At 36.4% G+C, this 22751-nt stretch overlaps 5 protein-coding genes across 8 annotated transcripts; 2 read left to right on the forward strand and 3 right to left on the reverse strand.

Annotated features, from left to right (window-relative positions):
- LOC129573354 (klaroid protein-like) lies at window positions 1-8208 on the reverse strand. Of its 3 annotated transcripts, none has more exons than XM_055453767.1 (5): window positions 7702-8140; window positions 6268-6406; window positions 2621-2786; window positions 558-1492; window positions 17-409 (listed from the first exon to the last, which is right to left on the reverse strand). In XM_055453767.1, the coding sequence occupies exons 3-5, from the start codon at window positions 2752-2754 to the stop codon at window positions 135-137; spliced, it is 1344 nt and encodes a 447-aa protein (XP_055309742.1). In that variant the 5' UTR covers window positions 2755-2786; window positions 6268-6406; window positions 7702-8140; the 3' UTR covers window positions 17-134. The 3 variants fall into 3 exon arrangements, with proteins under 3 accessions (XP_055309744.1, XP_055309742.1, XP_055309743.1); XM_055453768.1 differs by lacking the exon at window positions 7702-8140 and adding an exon at window positions 6535-6671; XM_055453769.1 differs by lacking the exon at window positions 6268-6406 and having other exon boundaries at window positions 1-409; window positions 7702-8208.
- A 581-nt stretch (window positions 8209-8789) lies between these two features.
- On the reverse strand, window positions 8790-11204 carry LOC129573347 (formylglycine-generating enzyme). 2 transcript variants are annotated; one of them, XM_055453754.1, is made up of 3 exons: window positions 9790-11204; window positions 9694-9735; window positions 8790-9569 (listed from the first exon to the last, which is right to left on the reverse strand). In XM_055453754.1, the coding sequence occupies exons 1-3, from the start codon at window positions 10374-10376 to the stop codon at window positions 9254-9256; spliced, it is 945 nt and encodes a 314-aa protein (XP_055309729.1). In that variant the 5' UTR covers window positions 10377-11204; the 3' UTR covers window positions 8790-9253. The 2 variants fall into 2 exon arrangements, with proteins under 2 accessions (XP_055309729.1, XP_055309727.1); XM_055453752.1 differs by having other exon boundaries at window positions 9694-11204.
- A 139-nt stretch (window positions 11205-11343) lies between these two features.
- LOC129573348 (succinate dehydrogenase [ubiquinone] iron-sulfur subunit, mitochondrial) lies at window positions 11344-13727 on the reverse strand. The gene is made up of 4 exons (XM_055453755.1): window positions 13591-13727; window positions 12828-13264; window positions 11926-12211; window positions 11344-11697 (listed from the first exon to the last, which is right to left on the reverse strand). The coding sequence occupies exons 1-4, from the start codon at window positions 13645-13647 to the stop codon at window positions 11593-11595; spliced, it is 885 nt and encodes a 294-aa protein (XP_055309730.1). The 5' UTR covers window positions 13648-13727; the 3' UTR covers window positions 11344-11592.
- Window positions 13728-13783: 56 nt separating this feature from the next.
- On the forward strand, window positions 13784-19970 carry LOC129573344 (inhibitor of Bruton tyrosine kinase). Its single transcript, XM_055453749.1, has 9 exons — window positions 13784-14653; window positions 14783-14851; window positions 14962-14995; window positions 15053-15221; window positions 15588-16019; window positions 16483-16621; window positions 16714-16903; window positions 17034-17524; window positions 17598-19970. The coding sequence occupies exons 1-9, from the start codon at window positions 14483-14485 to the stop codon at window positions 19575-19577; spliced, it is 3675 nt and encodes a 1224-aa protein (XP_055309724.1). The 5' UTR covers window positions 13784-14482; the 3' UTR covers window positions 19578-19970.
- Window positions 19971-20181: 211 nt separating this feature from the next.
- Window positions 20182-22187, forward strand: LOC129573349 (ribonuclease kappa). The gene is made up of 3 exons (XM_055453756.1): window positions 20182-20458; window positions 20697-20816; window positions 21412-22187. The coding sequence occupies exons 1-3, from the start codon at window positions 20390-20392 to the stop codon at window positions 21505-21507; spliced, it is 285 nt and encodes a 94-aa protein (XP_055309731.1). The 5' UTR covers window positions 20182-20389; the 3' UTR covers window positions 21508-22187.
- Window positions 22188-22751: the final 564 nt, after the last annotated feature.

Raw genomic sequence — 22751 nt, forward strand, 5'->3', positions numbered from 1 at the left:
AAAAAAAAAACGACAATGATCAGTAAAAATGGTATTAAAATGTGAAACGTGGATGATGCAAAAAATGCTCTCAAATTAGACAAGAAAAAGAAAATTTGGAAATTTTCCATTTTGTGTTAATTTTCATGAAAAAATTAAGAAAAAAAAATTGAGAGAAAATTGAATGGCCGCAAAAATGGTGTCGTTAAATGATGGACAAAAAGGTTTGAATATGTGTTCAACTTACCGCCCAAGAGGAGAAGTGGCAGCAGAACAAGCAGACCGATGAGGAATCCCTTCTTTTTGCCTTGTGATGTTGATTGTAAGGCCCGTGAATCGAGGTACAGCACCGTTGAAATGCCCAAATAGATGTAGCGGAACACGGCCAAAAAGGCGTTTGTGATGCTATACCAGCTTCGTCGAATGATGCCTATTTGAAAATAAAAATTCCGTTAACATTTCTCCATTGAATCGAGAAAAAGGAACGTAGGGCAACGAATCGGTAAAGAAAAAACATAGGAAAGTCAAGCCAAAATGATCCGATTCAATCACTGACTTCCAATTTACACTGCACTCACCCTTCTTCGGTTCAGCAAAACGAGCATAGTAAATGGATGGCGGTTGTTCGCGTCGGAAAATACTGGTCACGTGATAGTAGGTCGACGAGAAGAATGTCGTGATGACGGTGATCAAGCGGCTGAAGAACGAACGTGATTCGGTGTATGATCGTCCGCCATTCAATCCAAATGAAATGTCCGTTTCGTCCTGTGAATCGTAGTAACTGTCGGCAGCGCGACGTTTTCGCAGTGTTGTCAATGCCTCGTAGCGACTGCGAAAGAATGACTCTTGGGCTGGATCACGACGAACCATATCGTTTACACGCGTTTGATGATGCTCCAGACTGCGACGCGACATATTTGGCATCGCAATCACGCCCGGTTTGATTTCACGGCGATGCTGTGACAGTTTTGAATATGTGTAATCGGTTTTTGGGAATTTATTCCAATATTCGCCGGCCTCTTTGTACTCCTTGAATGCCACATGATCCTCTAAATTTGTGCCGTTCGTAATGCTGCTGCTGTTGTTGAAACTGCTATTGTTGCTGTTGTTGCTGGCATCTTTGTCTTTGTTGGCACGTGGAGTGCTTGTCTTCAATTTGGCATTCTGTTCCAGCAACAAATTTGACTCGTTTTGATTGGCTTCACGGGAGCGGGTTGTGGCTGCAGATGATTTGGTCATCGTTTGCGTTTGATGCTGTTGCTTTTCATTCAGTAACTGTTCGCCAGTGAGGGATTTCACGGATTTTGATGTGATGACCGTTGTAGTTTTGGTCACTGTTTGTTCGGAGGCGGATATAGCCTGTGGCACAACAGCCACTGAATTTGCAATCAGTGCAACTGTTTCTTTGTTTACAACTGTTTGCGATTCATCATTTGTTGCCTTGGCCGCATTACGTTTGGTGCGTGTGGAGCGTTGTGTGACAACTGGGGCCGGCGATTCTTCAGTTATTGTTCTACGTTTTGATGGGGAGATAACGAGGTAGATGTTAGTATTGATGGGTGATTTTCATTTATTTATTTTTTCTCTCACAAAAATTAAGTTCATACCTTAATTTTTCGTTAAAAAAAGAGATAAACAGGTAAAAAGAATATTTTCAAGAATAAAATGTCACAATTGGCCCAGATCCACTGGTTTCAATTCTAAAATAGCGATTGAATTATTTTGGATTTTGACAATTTCACTTCATTTTCAGATTTTCACGAGAATTCGACAACTTTTTTCGTGCCATGATTTAATTTTTAATTCCGAATGCGGCCTGAAACAGAATCAATGTGACTTGGTGTCGAGTCGATACTATCAACCTGGTTTCGAGTCGATACTATCGACCTGGTATCGATCGGAAGTCAATTCGATCGCAGTTCATATTTCATCGAATGACATCACCAGTGAGAATGACATTTTCTATTTGGATATTCATTTTTGTTCAAATCCAGTGGAAATTACTGACAGTTAAAGCCGACGTTGAAATTTGATAATGATTTTACATAAGAATAATGAGAATAAGAAAAGATGAAGGAACACCGCCAATGAGTAGACTGATGGAACGATTTTAATACGTAGAGTCTACAACTGTCAGTGGCGAGTTGCGTCCTACTGTGACAAATGTTTTGGTCGGAATTATTCCAAAATTCATTTATTCAAAAATATCCGCTTAAATTATCTCAGAAATGGCTCAATTTACCGAAAAAAACATTTGTTCAATACCAAAATTCGCTCGATGTATCTCAAAATCATTTCTTTAATTTCAAAATTGTCTCGCTTTACCTTAGCTAAAGTTTACATTGAATCTGACTTTAGTCAGAATCAGAAGCGAGTTTTAACTGGCTACAAACTCGTCATGAACCCAGAAATCTGAAGCGATTATGATCTAAATTCTACTTGAACTTGACATAAATGTGATCAAAATTAAACGTCACCGGAACTAAAAGAGAACATCGTTTAAATGTCTAGTGATTCAAAGTCCATGCCATCTGGATTCCTCGAGAAAATCGACAAAATGTCTGAGGTGGTTCAATACTCAATCCGCGCATACCATGTGATATTCTATACTAAAAAAAAATGAAATCCCAAAAATACTTACTCAACGGTTGGATTCTTTTTTACTTTTTTCTTTTCGCCGTCGACTTCAACATCACGATCGACACTTGATCGCAATGTCAACGGTGTTTTCGAACGCGACCGACGCGTTTCACGTTTGTTATTCTCTTCTTCCATCTTATGCAACGTTCACGCTATCAATGTTTTTCCTATAATAAAAGAGCACATTTTAGTTGAATTTGTCAACCTTTCAATTATTTATCAATCATAAGTAGTAATTGACATGAACATGGTTTCGGTTTAAATTGTTCCGCTTCAATGAATCACAGACGAATAAAAATCGGTTTGAACGAGAGAAAAAAAAACGTTTATTCGGTGTGACGGCAAATATTCATGATTAGACAGTTAACACGGCAAAAGCATTGATTCGAAAGTAGAGATGTTCAAAAGGGCCTTACAACAGAAAACTATCGACCTAAATATAGAATAAATCGCAGTGCTTTTATTTGAAATTAAAAAAAAACCGTCGACGAAGTGACGTTGACAATCACGTAGTGTCACGCGAAAAATGCGCCAACTGCTGAGTTTTGAATTTGTTGATTCCGTTGTCAACGTTATTTTCAAAACCAATCGCAACGGACATTTTTGATATGTGCTTCGATACGTATCCAAATGCGTGCTTCGCTGTGGTAGAATCCAATTTCGCACAAAACACATGAGCGAACAAATATTTGGCGCTATTTCGGAATTAGACATCGGTTTTGCCTCACACGTTCTTCATCTCCAGCTCGTCACGTAATTTAATCAGTAAATTTCTATCTGTCTGATCTACACACATATTTGTCACATTGTCTGTTGTGTGTGGTGAGAGAGTATAACCTTGAGCTGATTTGATATTGATATTCTTCCTATTTTGCATGTGCGCGTGCCATTTATGATTTTACGGCGAATGAATGTGACGAAGGGAGTATAGAGAATGCGAGGGAGAATACGAGTCAGAGAAAGAGAGAGAGAAAGAAAAAAAAACAAAGACAGAAAGAGAACGAACAGAGAGGGAGAAATAATTCAAATAGTGTCGTCATCACGTACCGGCCAAAACTGTCAAACTCTCAATTTCAATTGAAACCGATTTTGGCGCGCGAATCTTATTGACCAAGATAGACACACTGACCATTTACTCTCACACTCGAGTCGAAATCAAATCTGAAGCAATGTGTGTGGCTAATTAAGGCTGATTCATTCATTGATTGAAATTTTCACGCTGTAAATATCAACTGACTTTGATTTTAGCCAGCAGATTTTTGCCATTTTCAATGGTTCATCCATTTTTTCGATAAATTTTTTTGTTTTTTTTTCACATTTTTTGTTGGTAAATTCATTTAAATTTTCCTTATTTATTTTTTTCTCATCCTTAGGTCTTAGGAATTTGGTTTTCACAGCAATTCGTTTCTTAGCATTTTTCGAACATTTTTGCAGTATTTTTATATTGAATATTTTTCTCTTCAAATCTTTCAACTTGAATTCGCTTTTTCCATATTTTCTCATTAAATGTCAACATTTCTCACGAAATTTTATCATTTTTTGACTTACAATTGAAAATTCAGTTTCTCCAACGATTCTTCTACTACTCAACTGAATTTCGATCGATTTAATCTTTAAAATTGGATGAAAATAGCAGTAATATTGATCGAACCCAGTGACTGGATTGAATTCACTGGATTTGAAGCACATCACCCAGTTCCAGTCTAATCGTCACATCTCTAATCGAATCAAAATCGAATGATCAATTCAAACTCATGAACGAACTCAAATGAATGACAAAAATGTCGAATGTAAACGAGGCTGACGTTTGACATGAAAATGGGCTGACGTTTGTAGTTCTCGAATTTGTATTCATTCCCGAGAACAAAAACAAATGAAAAAGAAGATGAGTAGAATTTTTGTACTGAAAATGTGCTGATCTCAAAAAAACAGATTCTTAATCAGGAAGAAGTCAACATACAATTAAACGCAAATGAAAAAAAAAATTTCGGCGAAATATGAGAAAATAATGCTATTCATTAAAAAAAACTAGCAAAGTGTTGCGAAACATTTGGCTACCGCAGTGAAAATTATGTCTAAATAGAAACGAAGTGAAACGAAAAATGTCGAAATTCGTAGATTTTTTGTTTGCTTATCCATTTGCCACATGCAAACAAACAGAGTGTTGTGTGTTTGGCCGCAAAAAAAAATTCAATAATAGAAAAATGACGATAAACAACTATTCTGAGAATTGTGTGTATGGTGCAAAAGCACACACATACACATTACACAGAGCATGGGTTGATTTATGCGCACCCAAACGAAACCGAATAAAACAGAATCCATCGTTATGACGTAAGCATTTGTAACGGCCAAAATTTTACAAACACATGCTTCGTCGTCTTTGTCGCATGTATTCGAGTAGTAGTGTTTTTTTTTTTAATCCAAGTTATGATATTTAATACGTTCCGTTTGCCTGAGCTGAACGAAATAAAAAAGTCGCTCGCGTTCGTTCTTATCTTCGCCGCAGGTATTTGTTATGGAATACAATTAGAAGTGTTGAGTTGAGTGTGGCAAGCCAGCGGGAAATGAGATAAATGAAACAAACATAAGTTTCGACATGATCTGGTAGTCATTTTTTGTTGTTTGGGTATCGTGTGTCATGATGCACTTTCGGTGTCGTGTATCGGTCGGCTTTCATTCAAAGCAAACACACTCACACATTCAACTCGTTATGTTTTGTTGAACAATAACAACGGCGACGACAATAGCAGAAAATAAAAATGGCAGTCGATATCGTTGCTATTCTAAATATCGCCCGATAGCCTTGAATCATTAATATGAGAAATGAAAAAAAAAATGAAGAAAAAAAAACGCGTTGAATATTCAAATGTTTTGCATATAATTGGAAACGTGCTGTCTTATTAATAATCGAATTGATTGACTCGACGAATGAGTCGTATTGAAAAGGCGACTAAAAACGCGATCGAAACGAGAGTTGTTCTCGTACGATTGTAAACTATTGGAATTCCATATTTTCAATGCGATTATTTCGAAACGATGCTTATCTTCACACTAAATCCGTCCAGCGCCAGCTAAACATAATCAACGGAATGTGTTCAAGTGTAAATAAGCCGTAGCACACGTACGAACGATTTGAACGAACGAAATAATGGAAAGAAATGGTGAAATGCATATCGACCAAATTTATGATTCGTTTTAGAATTTCAAATTTTTCTATGATTTTTCAAATCAATCATTTTACGGGCTACACGCACACAGACACAAGTGAAATGCCAGGTTGAGACGAGAGAGTTCTTGTATATTTCATCATGACTCTTTCGATCAACACTCGCGATCTGGCTGTTTTAAAGGGCAATGACAAGTACACAACTCGAAATAGTACACATGAATGCACTTAATATGAATGGAAATGACACACACACACACAATCTAGCACACACTTCCCAGCATACCGACGAGCACGCCAGTCGTTGTGGTGCTGTTGTTCTGGTTTCTTTCTTTCTCCCATCATTGCACTCGAATGGAAAAGAAATTGAAAGATTGAACGGCAACAACAACAACAAAAACCAGAAGAGTAACTATCGATGAGCGTCGCATAGTAATGGTGGTATGTGAAAGAGCTTGTACAACAACAATATAACTTACAATTATGCCGATCGGGTGTGTATGTGTGTGTGAGTTGTTTCGACTGAAGTTTATTAATTTTTTTTTACTATCATTTACACTTATTCTTTCTCCACTTAAGCAAAATTGAAGAGTGTCGACCAATTAAACGGAATTAAACCTTTAAAAAAAACGATTGAATCTTTCATTAAAAACAAACACTCGCACACATCAGGCGAATAACGTTCAGAAAATAGAAAAAAACAACACACGCATCAACTTAAAATTCGATAAATGCAACCGACTCACTTCCTTCTCGTGCACAACTTGGAAACACAAAAAAAAATGCATGTGCACGTTGAACGATTCTCACTAAAAATGATGATAAATATAAACACACGAGAGAGAGAGCTGATGCGATGCGCGTTTGATGATGGCTGGTATGTGTGCTGCATAAGTGTATGAACGAAATGAGAAGCAAAAGAAGAAGGAGGGCCGCAGAATGCATGAACAAATGCCGGATAATTGGGTGTGCTGTAGGTTTTCTTTTATTTTTATTTTTTTTCGGGACGTTTATTAAATGCCTCAACAATAAAAGAACAGGCATGAAATGAGAATTCACTCTCCATTCAATTACACACAGAGAGCTCTTTAAATGAACCATACAAGCACACAAACCGTCCCAATGGTCGTGTGTGTGTGAGTATTGCTAAGCCACCAGAAATGTTCATTCGTTTGGCTTTGCATACGAATCACTGTTCAAAACAGACAACGAGAATAGAACTGTGAGAAAGAGAGAATTTATCACCGTTACATTAAACAAAATGCGGCATTCAAACAGGCACACACTCACATCGATACACAAATACAGACGCACACGAAGCGCACACACAGAGACACACAACCGATTTCAAGTTGAGGACAACACACGAGCTAAAGAGCGTCGCACTATTTGCGTTGTATGAAAAATACACTGAAAAAAATGAACAATTTTCTCTCTGCTGGGTACTGTGTACACTATCGACTGTACAGCTCTCTCACTGCTAGTCGGCTTTCAAGAATAATGCGTACCTCAACACAACAACAACACAAAATAAAAAAAAAAATAACACACACGCCAAGAGACTCTCAACTACAATTTCTCGGACGGATATACTGTAGGAAAGAACGAGTTGGGCCCACAAAATAATGAAAAAAAATAGCAACAAATCAAGACAAAAATAATGCGCGAACGGTTGTTCGTCTTAATTTTCGTTGCTGCCGTCGTTGTTGTCGTCGTCGTTGCTGCCGCTCTTTTTTTTCGTTTCGTTTCGTTTCGTTGCTGTAGTTTTCGTGAGTGCCGGAGAATAAATAACCTTTTTTTTTCATTTGCCTTCAATTTAATGGCTTCACCAGAAACAACACACCGATATCAAACTAATTTACGCTTTATTCCGTTGAGAAAACTAGAAACGATTCAGTTCAATCGAAATTTACCTTTTACAACACAATAATTTATGGAATTTTTTTTCGTTTAGCTCTGTTTTTTTTTACTTTGTCACACTTTTTTGTTTCGATTTTAGTTTCGGTGTATCCAAACGATATTCTTTTCACTGTCGCTTCCCTTTTCGTTGGCGACGATGTTCAACACACAGTGCTTGCTGCTAAATTAAAATGTCGACGCGATTTACTTCCAACGGACGAACGATGTGTATATGGATGCGGTGCCCCGAAATCGAATTTTTTTTTACGCTTCTCTTTGGTTTAGTTGTGTGCGTGTGTACTGTCCCGCATCATAACGATCACATACACACATACATAATTTTGGGTAGTCTCGGTTTTGTGCACATTACGCCAACAGTATTTAGACTAACACACGCTGCTACTCAGTCGTACGACCAGACACACTATCCTGCGTTGTTGTGCACTGAAGGCATGAATGCGTTACGACACACATCGGCACGGCGGACACAATTCCAAACCGAACGGCGACCGTCTCAACATGACTCAGTAGTTGGTAGAACTGTCATTTAGAATAGGCCTATTTTATTCGATTACAGTGAACACGGAAATATGAACGTTTGCACGCTAGTTCATTGTAAATGCAGATTTATGACGAATCATGAGAATTTTTTGATAGGGTTTTGGCGCAATTTTTTCTTTCGCTTTCAGAATTTGATTTACTTCCAAATTACTTTCAAGTTACTTCTTTTCATTGGAATTTCTCTCTCTCAGTCTTATTTTTTTAGAATTTTGTTCTGTTTTTTTGGTCGATGATTATTATCGCTCATTTTTGTGACTTGAATTGATGTTTCAAGGTTTTTCTTTAACTCTTTCAATTCCGTGAAAAAAGACAATGCAATTTTTATTCTAATAGAATTTGATCGAAAATTTAATTTTTGCAGGAATTTTTTCTGGACATGTTTAAGGACAAATCGAGTGAATTTCATTTTAAAAGGTCGTTACTTACCAAAAAATGCCTCTTTTGCGATTCCATTTGTTTTGTTTTGCGAAAATTATTCTCCAGCTATTGACTGATTCGTCAACTGATGAAAATTGGTTACAACGAAGAAAAAATCGAAAAATGTTTGTTAATTTGATTTATTTCCCGAATTTAATAATGTTCTTAGTTTATTTCTTTGACTAATTTTATACAATTCACTTATTCTGTGCAATAATCAATGTAAAAAAAACCTCATTTCCATCACCCAAAATGAATTTGAAAATGATTCAATTTTGCTTTGAAAATTTTACACTTTGCTTTTATTAAAAAAAAAAAAAACGTTGGACATTTGAACTTTGACGCAGTTGGAAGCAATTGTTTTAAAAATTTCAACTTTGGCAGAGATGTCATTTTTTGCTAGTTGATTGATACAATTTTTAATGGAATTCCAAAGTTCACAAATTGAAAATGAATCACAATGAAACTAAAAAGTCGAAGAAAATTGGTCTAGTGGAGAAGAAGATGAATTCAGCTAATTTGAGAATGAATTATGATGTACAATTTAAGCAATGCATGAGATTTTTCTAACAAAAAGTTAGGAATGTTTCAGCTCTTGGCACATCGAAAACCCAGATTTCCAGCGGAGCTGTCAGCCGTATTAGATGATCGTGCTGCACAGCGATAGCGATAACAAAATGATTTGTGACAAAGATATGAGCCGCCTTTTTTCACTCTTTCTACTGTGTCAGAATCAGTTTCATCGGCATCCTCATTCCATTTTGACTCGGTCCATTCCCACACATTTCCTACCATATTGTACAGATCAAAATCGTTTTGTTTGAAACGATCAACCGGGCACGTGGATAAATAACCATCATCCGCAGTGTTTCCATCAGGGAATTCGCCTTGCCAAATGTTTAACCTGATTGAAGGGAAAATTTGTTATAAATTTGGTGGTTTTGTTATGTTACGCTGCATTTTGATCGTATTTGTTTGATTCAAAATAAATTTCACACTTTTTCTTGGGAAAAGAAAAGCTCCTTTACCAGTGTTTATCTCCCGGATTCAGTTTATTACCCCATGGATAAAGTTTACGTTTTTTGTCACCGCGACAGGCCACTTCCCATTCGTCTTCGGTTGGCAGGCGTTTCTCTTTCCATTCACAAAAAGCGTTGGCATCGATCCACGAAACATGAACGACGGGATGATCCCTTCGGTCATCGATCGATGATCCCACTCCTTCCGGATGTTTCCAGGTGGTTCCATTGATTTTATACCACCAAGGTGCACTCACCACCCGGCTCTTGCTATAAGCGTTCCTAGTTTCATGTGACAACTGACCTTGGAATACAAAGCTATCGCCGAATTTCTCTGCATAGGTCACATACTTTGTCGCTTCGACGAACTCCGTAAATTCCGCATTTGACACTTCAAATTTGTCGATGTAAAATTCATTAAGGCTCACTGTTCGTTCCGGTGACTCGCGATCACTTTGGAATATCGGCTCATTTGTGCCCACTATGTAATTACCTCCGGTAATTTTTACCATGTCATCATCCGATAATTTTGCTGATTTAGCACAAGATCCACTTGAAATTTCATTTTCAAAACTTGCCGCATTTTTTCCATATTTGGAACGACTTAATTTATTACAACCACAATCACCAGCAATGCCGCAGAGGTAATTTATGAGCAAGAATGTTGCAACTGAACATTTTATCTGAAACATTTGAAACAATGAACTCACAATTTTGTGCCGAATTTCGATGATTATTCAAGTAATTTTCGTGGTATTCGCATCAACACGGTTTTATTGACATTCATTTGTTCATCACTTGTTTATCTCATATGATTTCGGGTCGGTATTGTCAAACTGACTGTTGAAACGTCATTGAGTAAACACAGCGCAGCAGCGCCGATGATGTTTGCCGATTGCCGTGATTTACGTATTTCGGTTATATGCATCGAAAAGTGGATCAGGTAGAATTGGAGGTGGTTTCGTGTTGAAAAATAGAAAATATGTTTGGTCTCGATCTTTATTCAATGATTTGAAAACACAATCTCAATCATTTTTAAATCAATTAGATTACATTGAGTAAAAATACACTTAGACTCCAAAAAATGTTAAGTTTTTAGTGGAATTTCGAAACTTTCCACACATTCAAGACACACTACTAGACACTGAACCAATCTTTTTTTTGTACGCCGAAGCCATTATTTTTTTTTGCTTATTATTAAGGAGAGGTGTTCGTGATTGGAGTAAGAAGAATTTCGAACAATTTGAAAACTCATTTTGACTGAAGAACAACTTAATCTGATGGACTGAAGAATAATAAAAATCATGAGAAAAATCGTTAAACCCGCCAAAAAATCGCCATGTTTCAAATTCATAGAAAAATCTCAACATCAAAAATGAAACCAAATCGTATGTAGTTTTGGTGTTTTTTTTTATTGAAAAACAAAATGAGTGACAAAATGAGATGACCATTTGAAATTAAACTTCAGCTGTTTTGAATTCAAGTTCGGAAATTTACATTTTGAACTGAAAAATGCCATTTGTAACAAAGATTGCATGAGATTTATTCAAAAAAAGGAAATAAAACGACCCTGCATTGAAACAAAAATGCTGATCTAAGATATCAAAAAAAAAATCCTGAGATGAAAAGGAAAAAAATCATAATAAAAATGCTAAATCGTTCATAGCAAACAAGAAATCCATACTTATTTATTTAGTAAATAAAAACGAATCGATTACAACTGTGTGGCAAATTCATTGAATTGAATTTGCATAAACCAGCGGCGGCGGGTGTTTGGATGTTTTACAACGAGTAGAAGAAGCACCGCAATCAAACTGGATCCAGAAAAATTAATCGGGGTCGATAACGAAAAATAATCGGATTGAATGGTTCATCGGTTGGCTATTTTTACTTTGATTTCTATACACTTCATTTCTTATGCAGTGCGGCTGTTTCTAATTTTGGTTCGGGCTTCTTGTTCAAACCGGACAAAAGTCGCTTTAACTCAGCAATCGCACGACCTGGATTCAAACCCTGGAAAATGATACGAGAAAAATGGAGTAAATTAGAAAAAGTGGAGCAGAAGGAAATATTGAATAAAATGAACATAGAAAATTTCGGAAATGAATTCTCGAAAATGAACGAACGAAATTAACGAAAAAAGATGTGAAAACAAAGAAGATTAAAAAATTAACGGCATTTGCGAGTATTTTTCAGCGAAGAAAAGTTCTCGAGAGAAAAAAATGTCGTCATGACACTCACCTTCGGGCATGTCTTTGTGCAATTCATAATTGTATGGCATCGATAGACACTGAATGGATCCTTGAGACGATTGAGTCGCTCTTCGGTCGATTCATCACGTGAGTCGATTACCCAACGGTAAGCTTGCATAAGAACGGCTGGGCCTAAGTATTTGTCCGCATTCCACCAGTATGACGGGCACGAGGTTGAACAACATGCACACAAAATACACTCATACAAACCGTCAAGCTGTTTACGATCCTCAACATCCTGCAAGTATTGCGCATCACCCTTTTTCTCATTGTTCCTGCAATGAAAAAATGAACGTAATTTTTATATATCAATTTGCGTCGCAATCGTTTCAGGGTATTTTTAGTTGGTTTTTGATTAAATCGTAATTAAATAGTTATTGATTTAAAAAAAATTGACAGCAATAATTGCCTTCAATTGAAGCAGAAAAAATCACTTTGAAGCAAAGCAAAGCAAACGAAATGAACCGAATGAAAAATTATAGATATCATAAAAATGAATAAATGAAGTTGAAGATGAACAATTTCTTGAAATAATTGATTTTTTTCTACATCTTTGCCAAAAATTTCATTTGTAAACACATAAACTGCTACATTTTTTTTTTGATAATTCATCAATTCTTGGTATTCAAATAATTTTAGGAATATTGAAATTGGTATGGTTTATTGTAAAATGCCTACCAATCTCGAGAAATTTTAATTTTTCCCCAAAAAATTCAAAGAAAAAAAAGGAAAGAAATGAAGAAATAGAAGAAAAATAAGGAAAAACCTTGAAAATCCCGAAAAAATCACTTCAAAACACAAAAATCATTCTTTCATAGTACAAAAATACCAAATTATTGCTAAAAAAAAAAGACGAAAAACAAATGAAAGGAAAAAAGAACCAATGCTTACTTTCTCTGCAACCATGGTTGAATTGAGGTGTATTGTTTATAAAAGTTGCTCATGTCAGGTACCAAATCGCGAACCACATACATATGAGGCAATGGATAGATTTTGCTTGGTTTACTCAGATCTGTATCGATTTTACTGATGCAGGCCAATGTATTTGTGCCGCCAATATTCATAGAGCATGAGCCGCAGATGCCTTCACGACACGATCGTCGGAATGTCAACGTTGGATCGATTTCGTTCTTGATTTTTAGCAATGCATCCAGGACCATTGGTGCACAATCGTTCAAATCGATTTCATATTTTTGCATGTGTGGCTTTTCATTGGGCTTATCTGGATTCCATCGATAAATTTCGAATGTTTTAATGCGTGGTTTTTTGGCTGATGCTGGTTCAGCAGCGGCCGCTGAATCCGATGACGACGTATTGAGGTATCGAATCTGTTTAGACAATGAAAATCGAACAATCTAGATAAATGGATGTCAAAGCACAACAACGCAATTTCGATAATCATATTAAATTAGACACAATTATTTCTTCCAATTGCATCATCAAGGCTAAAACGCAATTTTTCCTTTCAGAAAATATGACGAAGCCAAAATTTAGATACCGAGCATCAAAAACAAAAAATTTCACACAAAAACACTTGATCGGAGCACGTTATGCAATCATATCTCCCGTTCATATGATATATCCAATGTATTATGGTGTGAAAAAGTGTGTGCGAACAAAAACAAAGGCGTTTCGATTTATATTTCACATTTACCTGAGTCAAAAGACCTCGATTGAACAAAAGACGACGAGCTTCCATCGCAAATACCATTTCAATTTCGTTCAATTGATGGGAAAATAAATTATTTTTCTTTCTTAAAAAAGAATCTTAATCGCTGTGGAAAATATTGAAACGACACTGCGCTTGCAAAGTTTTCGACTGACGTTTACTGCATTTCATATGGGACGATATGTCAAATTGTAGCTCAGCTCCGTACGAACGTAAATCTCGTACCAACTACGAAACTAGAAAAAAAAACAACACAGCAGACAATCGAAAGACGTAGACAACACATAGACGTCATCTATTGACGACACGATAAAACTACTGTGATATGAACGGGCGATTGAGTGTCGAAAATTGGCATTCATATTTGACAGCAACTTGTCACCACAGAAACCAAATCAATAAGTTTTCGTATTCAATTCACCAATTTTTTTTCTTCTTTTCAAGGTTTTTTGTTTCAAAAATTATACGTCATCTCTGTGTGGAACGAACTTTAACCAATCGGAGACTTTATCTTTTCACTCTTTACTAGAGTAGACGAAAAAAGAGAGAAAGAAATAATCAGTGCATGTGTTGCGATGTGTGTGCGTGTGTGTTGATGTAAACATCGATTGGAATTGCACAATTCGACGTAACACGAAATTTTGTGTTTTGATTGATACAGGATGTGAGAATAAAATAATTAATCAATTGATTTTCCACCATCGACACATCGATTAGCGTTTGTGTGTGACATCAACATCGCTTGTTCCAAAGAACAACACTCGAACAATTCCATTCAAAATCTATCCCCTCGCTTCGTTCTTTCGAGTTTTTTTTCTAGTTAATTAATAAAACGTCAGGCAACAAAGGGAACGAGAGCGATAAACATCCATTGAACATGTTTAATATCGCCAATTATTCGTATGAGAATTGCGGGAAAAAGTGCAAAAATCCGGACCATGGCGAACGAATCAACAGTGTTTTAATGAAAAATTCCATTGCCGATGACAAAATTGCCGCTTTCATCGCAAAAACCTGCAGAAACTTCGCACACGTCGCAGATCTTCAGGTGGGCAATTGAAAATTACACAGTTGTGATGTGCTATTTTTAATTCATTTTGAAATGCCTGCTGGTTTCAAGCGCACTTTTAAAATACATTTCACTTTTTTTAATGGGTTCGATCGGTATTTTTTGCAGGGCCAAACCGCATTGCACGTCGCAACTGCCACACACAAATACTCCATCGTCGAATGGCTAATCAATAATGTGAGTTTTTTTAATCAAAATCTTTTACCAAATTTGTTTCATTTCATGTTGTTGCTAAATTCAACTGATTTTTCCACTCATTTCCTTCCCATTTCTTTCTGACTCGACAGGGCGCTGATGTTAATTTACCCGATAAGCAATTAGGTAGGTTGTGTTGACTGAATGACACTTTTATTGACTAATGACTTGGACTTTTGACAGGCCAAACACCACTACACCGTGCCATTCATTACGGCTACTTTGACATCGCTGTATTACTATTGAGCTATGGCGCCTCTTTTGAACTGAATGATTTTAAGCTGAAGTCAGCCGTGCAATATTGCTGCAAACCCAAAAATTACGTCCATGAACAGTCACACATTAAGGAACAGTGAGTATTTGAGAACCAGCCTATATATCATTTGTTTTTATTCAGGGAAGACCGTCTAAGATGGGCCACAAGACTCGTATTTTATTGTGTTGATTCTCAAAAAATATATTCAATTTACCGGCCCGATGTTAGATACCCAAGTTTTGATTTCTTTTGTTAAAAACTACCAAATGATTCAAAAACCAATCGCGCAATGTCGTTTTCTCAATCGGTCATTTGACGACCTTGCCTCTATTTTTTCGTTCTAAGTTCTTTAAGTCTTTTTTTCAATATTTTTGGAGATTTTTTTCATTCCACTCACCCAAACCAAATTCCTTTATCATTATTAAAACCATTTTTTCAATTTATTCCCCTCTTTCTTTCCAGGAATCATCTGAAAGAAATTCTTGTGTGGGGTAACAATCGCAATTACAATTTGGGCTTGGAAAATAAAGAGGGCAAATCATACCCGCATCATTTGGATTGTTTCTTCAAGCAAAATGTATCAATCAATAGCGTTAGTTTGTCGTGTTACCATTGCCTGTATGTGGATGACAAAGGCGAACTGTATGCAGTTGGTTTGGGCGATGGTGGCCGATTGGGCACGAACAATGAAACCACTCTAGTTCTACCGAAAAAGATTTACCTCACGAATAAGCACAAAAATGAACGGGTCATCAGTGTGGCAACGGCACGTAATCATTCGATTGCTATCACTAGTGAAGATCGCATTTTCACATGCGGCTTGAATACACATCTTCAACTCGGCCAACGCAATCCGGTCGATAAATCACTGATTATGCGAGACATTGATATCGGGTAATTGAATGGCTAAACATTAAGAAAATCAAAGGCCTTGCATTTTTTATTTGATTGATGACTCCCATTTCGAAATGATATGACGTACAAAGATCGAAATGTAAAACGAAGTCATAAAATGTCTTTCTCATCTGGTCAAGTTGCCTCAAACAACTAAGCAGAAATTACAATCGAAATAAGTTTTTTTTTTTTGCAAATTACAATCGAGATGAGTTCATATATTTTCTCTGGAGTTGAAAACGAGATTTCCAATGAAACATGATACACGAACATATTGGGTGTCACATTTCTCAATTTCATAAATAAACGAGCTATTACTCGAAGATAATCAATTCACCAGAGTCAAAACCCGATGGAATTTCTGCTCGTTGACATTTTTCACCCAATGATTCACGGCCAGCAATAGTCTTTTCCATTTTCTCACTGCATTTTTCAATTAAAAATTCATTTGATTGATTCGCAGTGATCGAGGCTTTATAAATGTGATCGCACGTGATTATCACTGCTTGGCGTACACATCTGACTCGGTTTACGTGTGGGGCACCAATTGTGGACAGTTTGGATTGCCATCGACCGAAGTCAAAATCTCGCAACCGAAAAAGGTAAAATTTTGTTTAAAAAATAAAAATGAAAATTAATTTTTGATTAAAAAAAAAAATTTAATCAAATTTTCCTCCATTTCATAAATATCCAGTTGGAGACGTTTTCGCATCAAATTGCATATGTTGATTCAAGTAATGCGGCAATTGTTGTACTTACCACATCTGGATTGATATTATTGTATGCCAAATTCAAAGTGAAAACGCTTAAGAAGCCAATCATACACGAGTCTGTCAAGCACATAGCCATAATTGGTGGTAGTCTGGTCAATACTCAAGAAAAATGTAAGTGCATTGATCATCAATAATTGCATTTTGAGTTAAATTGCATCAAGCAGTTGTTGAACAATCAATTTTTGAGTTATTGAACAAACATGTAATTTAATTTCCGAATTTTTTTTATTCATCCCGGTAGCTTTGAGTGCTGAACCATTGGAAGTATTAGTTTTAACGCAATCGGATGCGATATTTCTCTGGTCGAATGATGAACAAAAGTATTTCCGATGTTTTATGAAGCATTCGTTTTCGATAAAAAATGTCTATTGGAGCGATGGAACACTGTTGATCCTGGGTACTGACGGTATTCTTTATAAGGGAACCATTACACGGAGTTCGGTTGAGTCGAAAGATCATCGTGGCTGTGAAGAAGAATTTGTTGAACAAAAATCCAATCGCAGAATGGACATTAGTGAAACGTGTAGATATGACATTGATTTAACCAGGATACCTAACATCGATCGCGTTACAAACGTTTCGGTCGATCAACGCGGTGAATCATTTGTAGCGCTGCAAGAAAATTCCAAACGTTATCTATCAATCCCAATTTTACCGGACGATCCAATTACCTTTAAATCGCTGCTCAATGAAACCAATGAATTTGACCTACTTCATGACATCGTTTTTCATGTAAGTTTCGAAAATAACGAAACTAGACCGGATTAAGTTTTCTGATACCAACAATAATTTGACAATTTTTCAGGTTGAAGACGAAATATTTCCCGCACACAAGTACATCGTGTATTCGCGTGCTGAGGGTCTACGTGACATCATTCGAAAGTATAAAGACAAGCACATCTATTTGAATTATGAGGGTTTAACATCGAAAATGTTTGAATTAATAATGAAGTACATCTATGAGAATTACACGTTAACAACGCAGGATATGGAGGATGTAGAAGCGTCATTTGATCCATACAGTGGTTTAACAAATTTAGATATATACACGCTGTTTCGTGAGTATTTGGGTAAATTCGGTGTTTCAAAGTCATTTGATCGATTAATGGCACCGTCATCAATAAAAGAAACCCCATTTAAACTGAATCGGCTGAGCTATCCGGAATTGTACGATATAACGATAAAATGTGCGAATAATCGTGAGATAAAAGCGCATCGATGTGTGCTGAGCACGCGATTGGAATATTTCAATCTGATGTTCAACAGCAGTTGGTCGGAGTCAACGAAAGATGTAATCCATTTAACAACAGTGGCTCATGAATACATGGAACCAATCATAAATTTTCTGTATCACAACGATACAAATGTCATTCGTAAGAAAGAGTACAATGATTCATTTCTATATCACCTCATGGAGATTTGTGATCAATTTTTCGTCACCCGTTTGAAAAACATCATCGAAATCATGATGATTGAGAAGATGACATCGAAAAAATGTGCGGATATGTATGAATTTGCGACCATTTTCAATTGTAGTCTACTTGAATCGGCTTGTTTGGATTATATCTGCCAGAATATGGGACGTTTGCTGGAGAATCGCTGTTTGGAGCATTTGCAAATTGAAAGTATGGAAAAAATTTCCGAATATTACCGACAGGTGTTTCAAATAAATGACAGCGAACACGTGATAAGCACCGTATATGGTGATTGTGTCAGTGATGAAACAGTGATGTCATTTGTGGACGACTTTCAAGTGGATTTATTGCAAAAGGGTGAAGCCACGCCGAAGCCGGTGAAGGTGAAAAAAGCCGAACGACCATCGAGCGATCGACGGAATTATGAAAAGGAAGCGATTAATTTGGTGAAGAATTTGTCGATCGAAGAAACATCACCGGCAATCAAAAAGCCAACCGATGATAGTATCGTTGTTGAGGCTGAAGAAATGGCCAAATCGCTCGCCAACGAATCGGTCAAATGGATGAAAGTGGCGGACAAAAAGGATGTGAGGAAAAAAGTTGTGCTGGCGGGTTTAAAATCGAATGATATCCTGCGGAATGAATCAAAAGACCAAGACAATTTCATCCCATTGAAACTGAAGACAATGGGTGAGCAGAGTGATTTCGAACCAAAATCACCACATTTGGATAAATCTCTCAACAGCACCGCCTCAAGCATACCAATCGAATCTCCGACCGAAAAAAGTTCGTCGTTTAATTTAAGCCTTGGCGATTTTACACCGCAAAAAGGTTCGAAATTGTCACAAAAACAACGACGACGACAATTGTCACAGAGTGAAAATTCACCATCGACCAAGTCCAGCGATCCAATTCAATCGCCATCCGGTAAGTCAGTATGGAATACACCAACATCTCCACCCGAACAGGCCAATGTGTGGAAAGTCAAATCGATGCCGGAGACAAGCACACCAACCGCTATCAAAACACAACCCATTAATATTGCTTCGCCACACCGAGGTAATGCCAGTCTCGACTCAAGTACATCGTTTAACGACAGTTTCTTTTCACTATCGCCAACCAAATCCAGTCTCCCAACCACTTCGACCAATGATAGCTTTACCAAAATCCTTAAAGATGAACGCAAACAAAAGGAATATTATAATAAAATGAAATGTAAATCCCTGTTATTGACACAAATCGAAGAGACGGCCATCGATGAACTCAAACGATTCTATAACACTGAAAATGTGGTCGATGAACACATCGAAATTGAACGCAAATCAAATATCACACCAATGGTTAATTTCGCCAAATGGAAACACAATTGAATAGCGATCGAATGGACAGATGTGTGTTTACCATGATGAGACCCATATGAAATGTGTGTTTGCCGTCTGTGTGCTATTTTATTGACCTTTTCTGAATCTTTCTTATAAAGAAATTGTATTCGATTTGAAATTTTAATTTAATTTTTTAGAAAGAAAAAGCAAAGAATCATCTGAGTATGATTTTAAATCGAAGAGGAACAAATTTAAAGAATAATCCATCAGGTACATAGTTACTATGCACCATATCTGCTGTATATTTTGATTTCTTTTGAAATTTAGCGCCAATGCATGAATTATGTAATAAATTGCTAGATCTTTTAAATTTATTGATTATATTTGTACATTTTTTCGAATGTATTTATTGAATAAAAAACGGAATTCCCTCCCAAGAAAGGTTTTTTGGAGCGTTTCTTTTACATTGAAAGCGAAAAAAACTTGTTTTTACGTTTCAAACAAAATGTTTCGTTCATTTACATGATTTAAAATGTTTTTCTTGTTTTTTTTTTTGGTTTTTCTATTGTTTGACTCGGTTTCATGCTCGCATCCAACTTCACGTTGAATTCGTCGACCGTTATATCGACAGAGTGCGCTGTCAACCCATATTCGTTCGCAGAACAGCAATAACAAGGCTGAAAAAAAAGCTGTCACATGATTGAGTCAAGCATTTGACGTGAAAAGATATCATAAAAGCGAAATAGACAGTGCAGTGCTGAGCAAAGTGAATCTTGTGATTAAAAAAAAATAAATTCATCATCAGCAGTAGCTTTTTATCACAAATAGTCATTTACTAGACAATCCATAAATCGTTCAATATGCAGATTTGTGGCCCAAAATTGTCGCTTTGCGGCTTGATCCTGTCCGTATGGGGAATTATCCAATTGGTAAGCATAAAATGACAATGAATTTTTTTTCCAAAGAAACCTTTTTTTTGCTCTCGTCCCGTGTGTGATATCACTTGATACAGTTCGTGTGACCAATGGTTTTACGAATGATACACACGATTGAGTAGGAAAAAACGGGATTAATTCGTTTAGTTTCTTTGGAATTGATGTGCATTTTTGTAAATTGATTCAATTGCCGAAAATATTGACATTTTTTCTTGTTTATTTCGCTGAACAGACCTTGATGGGCATTTTCTACTATGTGCACAGTGTGGCTCTGATTGAAGACTTGCCGTTGAAACATACATACGAAAGACCAAGCGACTTCTATACTGACGCTGACAAAGCATACAGCCAGGTAATTTTCGCACAACACGGAGAAAAAGACTGGCTGTTGAAAATTGATTTTTCTATGGACCAATTCATATTGACATAGGGGTTCCATATGACTTCGGCGACGCTTGGAACAATAGAATATCACTTCTGCGGGGTTTTTTGACAGTTTTACATGGTTTTCTGTTAATGCTCTGACTGGTTTTATTCTCGTTTTGCCATAATTGGGGCACATTTTCGAGTTTGTTTTGCGATTTTTGCGGAAGAGAAATCAATTTGGTCGAAAATTGAGCATTTTCATCGGAAAATCACCAATTTTCGGTAGAATATGTTTAGTTTTTGCTAGAATGTGTTCAATTTTTTACTAAAAATAACCAAATTCTGGTGAAAAAATTCGATTTTCTGAAATGTTGGACAAGTTTTGACGAAAAAAATTCCAATTTTTGCCATTATTTGTTCAAGTTTCAACCAAAAATTGCAATATTTTGTCAAAAAAAAACCAAATTTTGCTACAAAGTGAGCAAACTCCCCCGAATTGCTAAACTCTTGCGACCTTAGCCCTCAATTTTAACCTTTGTCATCACAAAACTAATGCTTTGTTGTCTGTTTTACTCTTTCAGAATGCATTGAATTGCTGGATAGCTGCGTGCATTTATGTGCTCACCTTGGTGGTTTCAGGACAACAATTCTATGCCAACAGTCGCACCACTGCCTAAATGCAGCCCAACACATTCCTATATTTATTTGTTTAAGATCCAAATTGTTGGCCGCACATTTCACCGAAACCAAATCATTTTCCATAACCCACGTCGTTTAGGATCTGATGAACTTCCACCAATACAAAAAGCGCATCCTATGAAAATGGTTCGATTTCGGCGGAATGGTGAATTGGCTATGCGTGTGTAAATGCTGCTCATATATCAAAACAAATCTTTAACTATCGCGAGCCAAGTGCACACACTTAAAGTATTTCTATTCTTCTCTTCTTTTTTTTGTGTCAATAATCACACACATACACACAAAGATTACAATATTTACCGAACATTTGTTGATTATGTGATTTCTTGATTCAAATCAATTCTTCTATTGCTTATCGTCTGTTTTATTGTGTATTAGATCAAGTTATCAAAACCAAAAACGAAACAAAAAAAAATTAACAACAACACATTCTCAATTTTAACTACAAGACCCAAAAAAAAATTCTACCCGTCAATCATCTCAATGTAAATTGCATTGTCCCGATTCAACTACGTTCGTACGGTTGATAAATAATCCAATATCCAATGGGCATCGTTTTAGTTTATTCTTTTTCTTGTCAAAAAAAAAAAGTTTATGAAAAAAATGCAAATTATAAGTTACTGAAAAATGTAAATAATAAAGAAAACATGTTAGATTAGTCAATGGAGGTTTTGTCTGGTGTTTTGGTTCTTGGAATGGAATTGAGTGATTCGATTCGAATTTCTGCGGGAGTTGAGCCGAAGGCGAATAGGTCTGTGTTGAGTCGAAGGGAAGAGGAAGAAAGAGGAAAAAAGACTGAAGATGCAAGAAATGAACAGAGAGAAAAGAGAGAAAAAGGAAAAGAATAAAGGGGAAGAAGAAATTTTGAAGAAAACTTGGAGGAAATGAATGAAAAAGAAGAAAAAAATGGAAACAATGGAAAAAAATTGAAAAAAAGCAGGGAAAACTGAAGAACGACTGAAAAATTTGAGGAAAAACAACCAAATACACCCGAAAAACCATGGCAAATTCTAGAACAAATCCGAAAAGTGTTCTTTTAAGGCTTCAGTATATTCTGAACCAATCAACTTTTTTGATGAAAAAAATTGAGCAAGTCAATGGTCTACATCACTTTGAAGAATTCAAGACTCGATATTGATTACATGAGCATAATTGGGTGTAAATTGATGGAGCCGGCCGAAATCACGTGAACTGTATGTCGATTTAGAAGCAAAAAAAAGTG

This window comes from Sitodiplosis mosellana, unplaced genomic scaffold (assembly GCF_009176505.1).
Source record: "Sitodiplosis mosellana isolate CC-2019 unplaced genomic scaffold, AAFC_SMos_1.0 Smas_scaffold_6062, whole genome shotgun sequence".
NCBI classification, from domain to species: domain Eukaryota; kingdom Metazoa; phylum Arthropoda; class Insecta; order Diptera; family Cecidomyiidae; genus Sitodiplosis; species Sitodiplosis mosellana.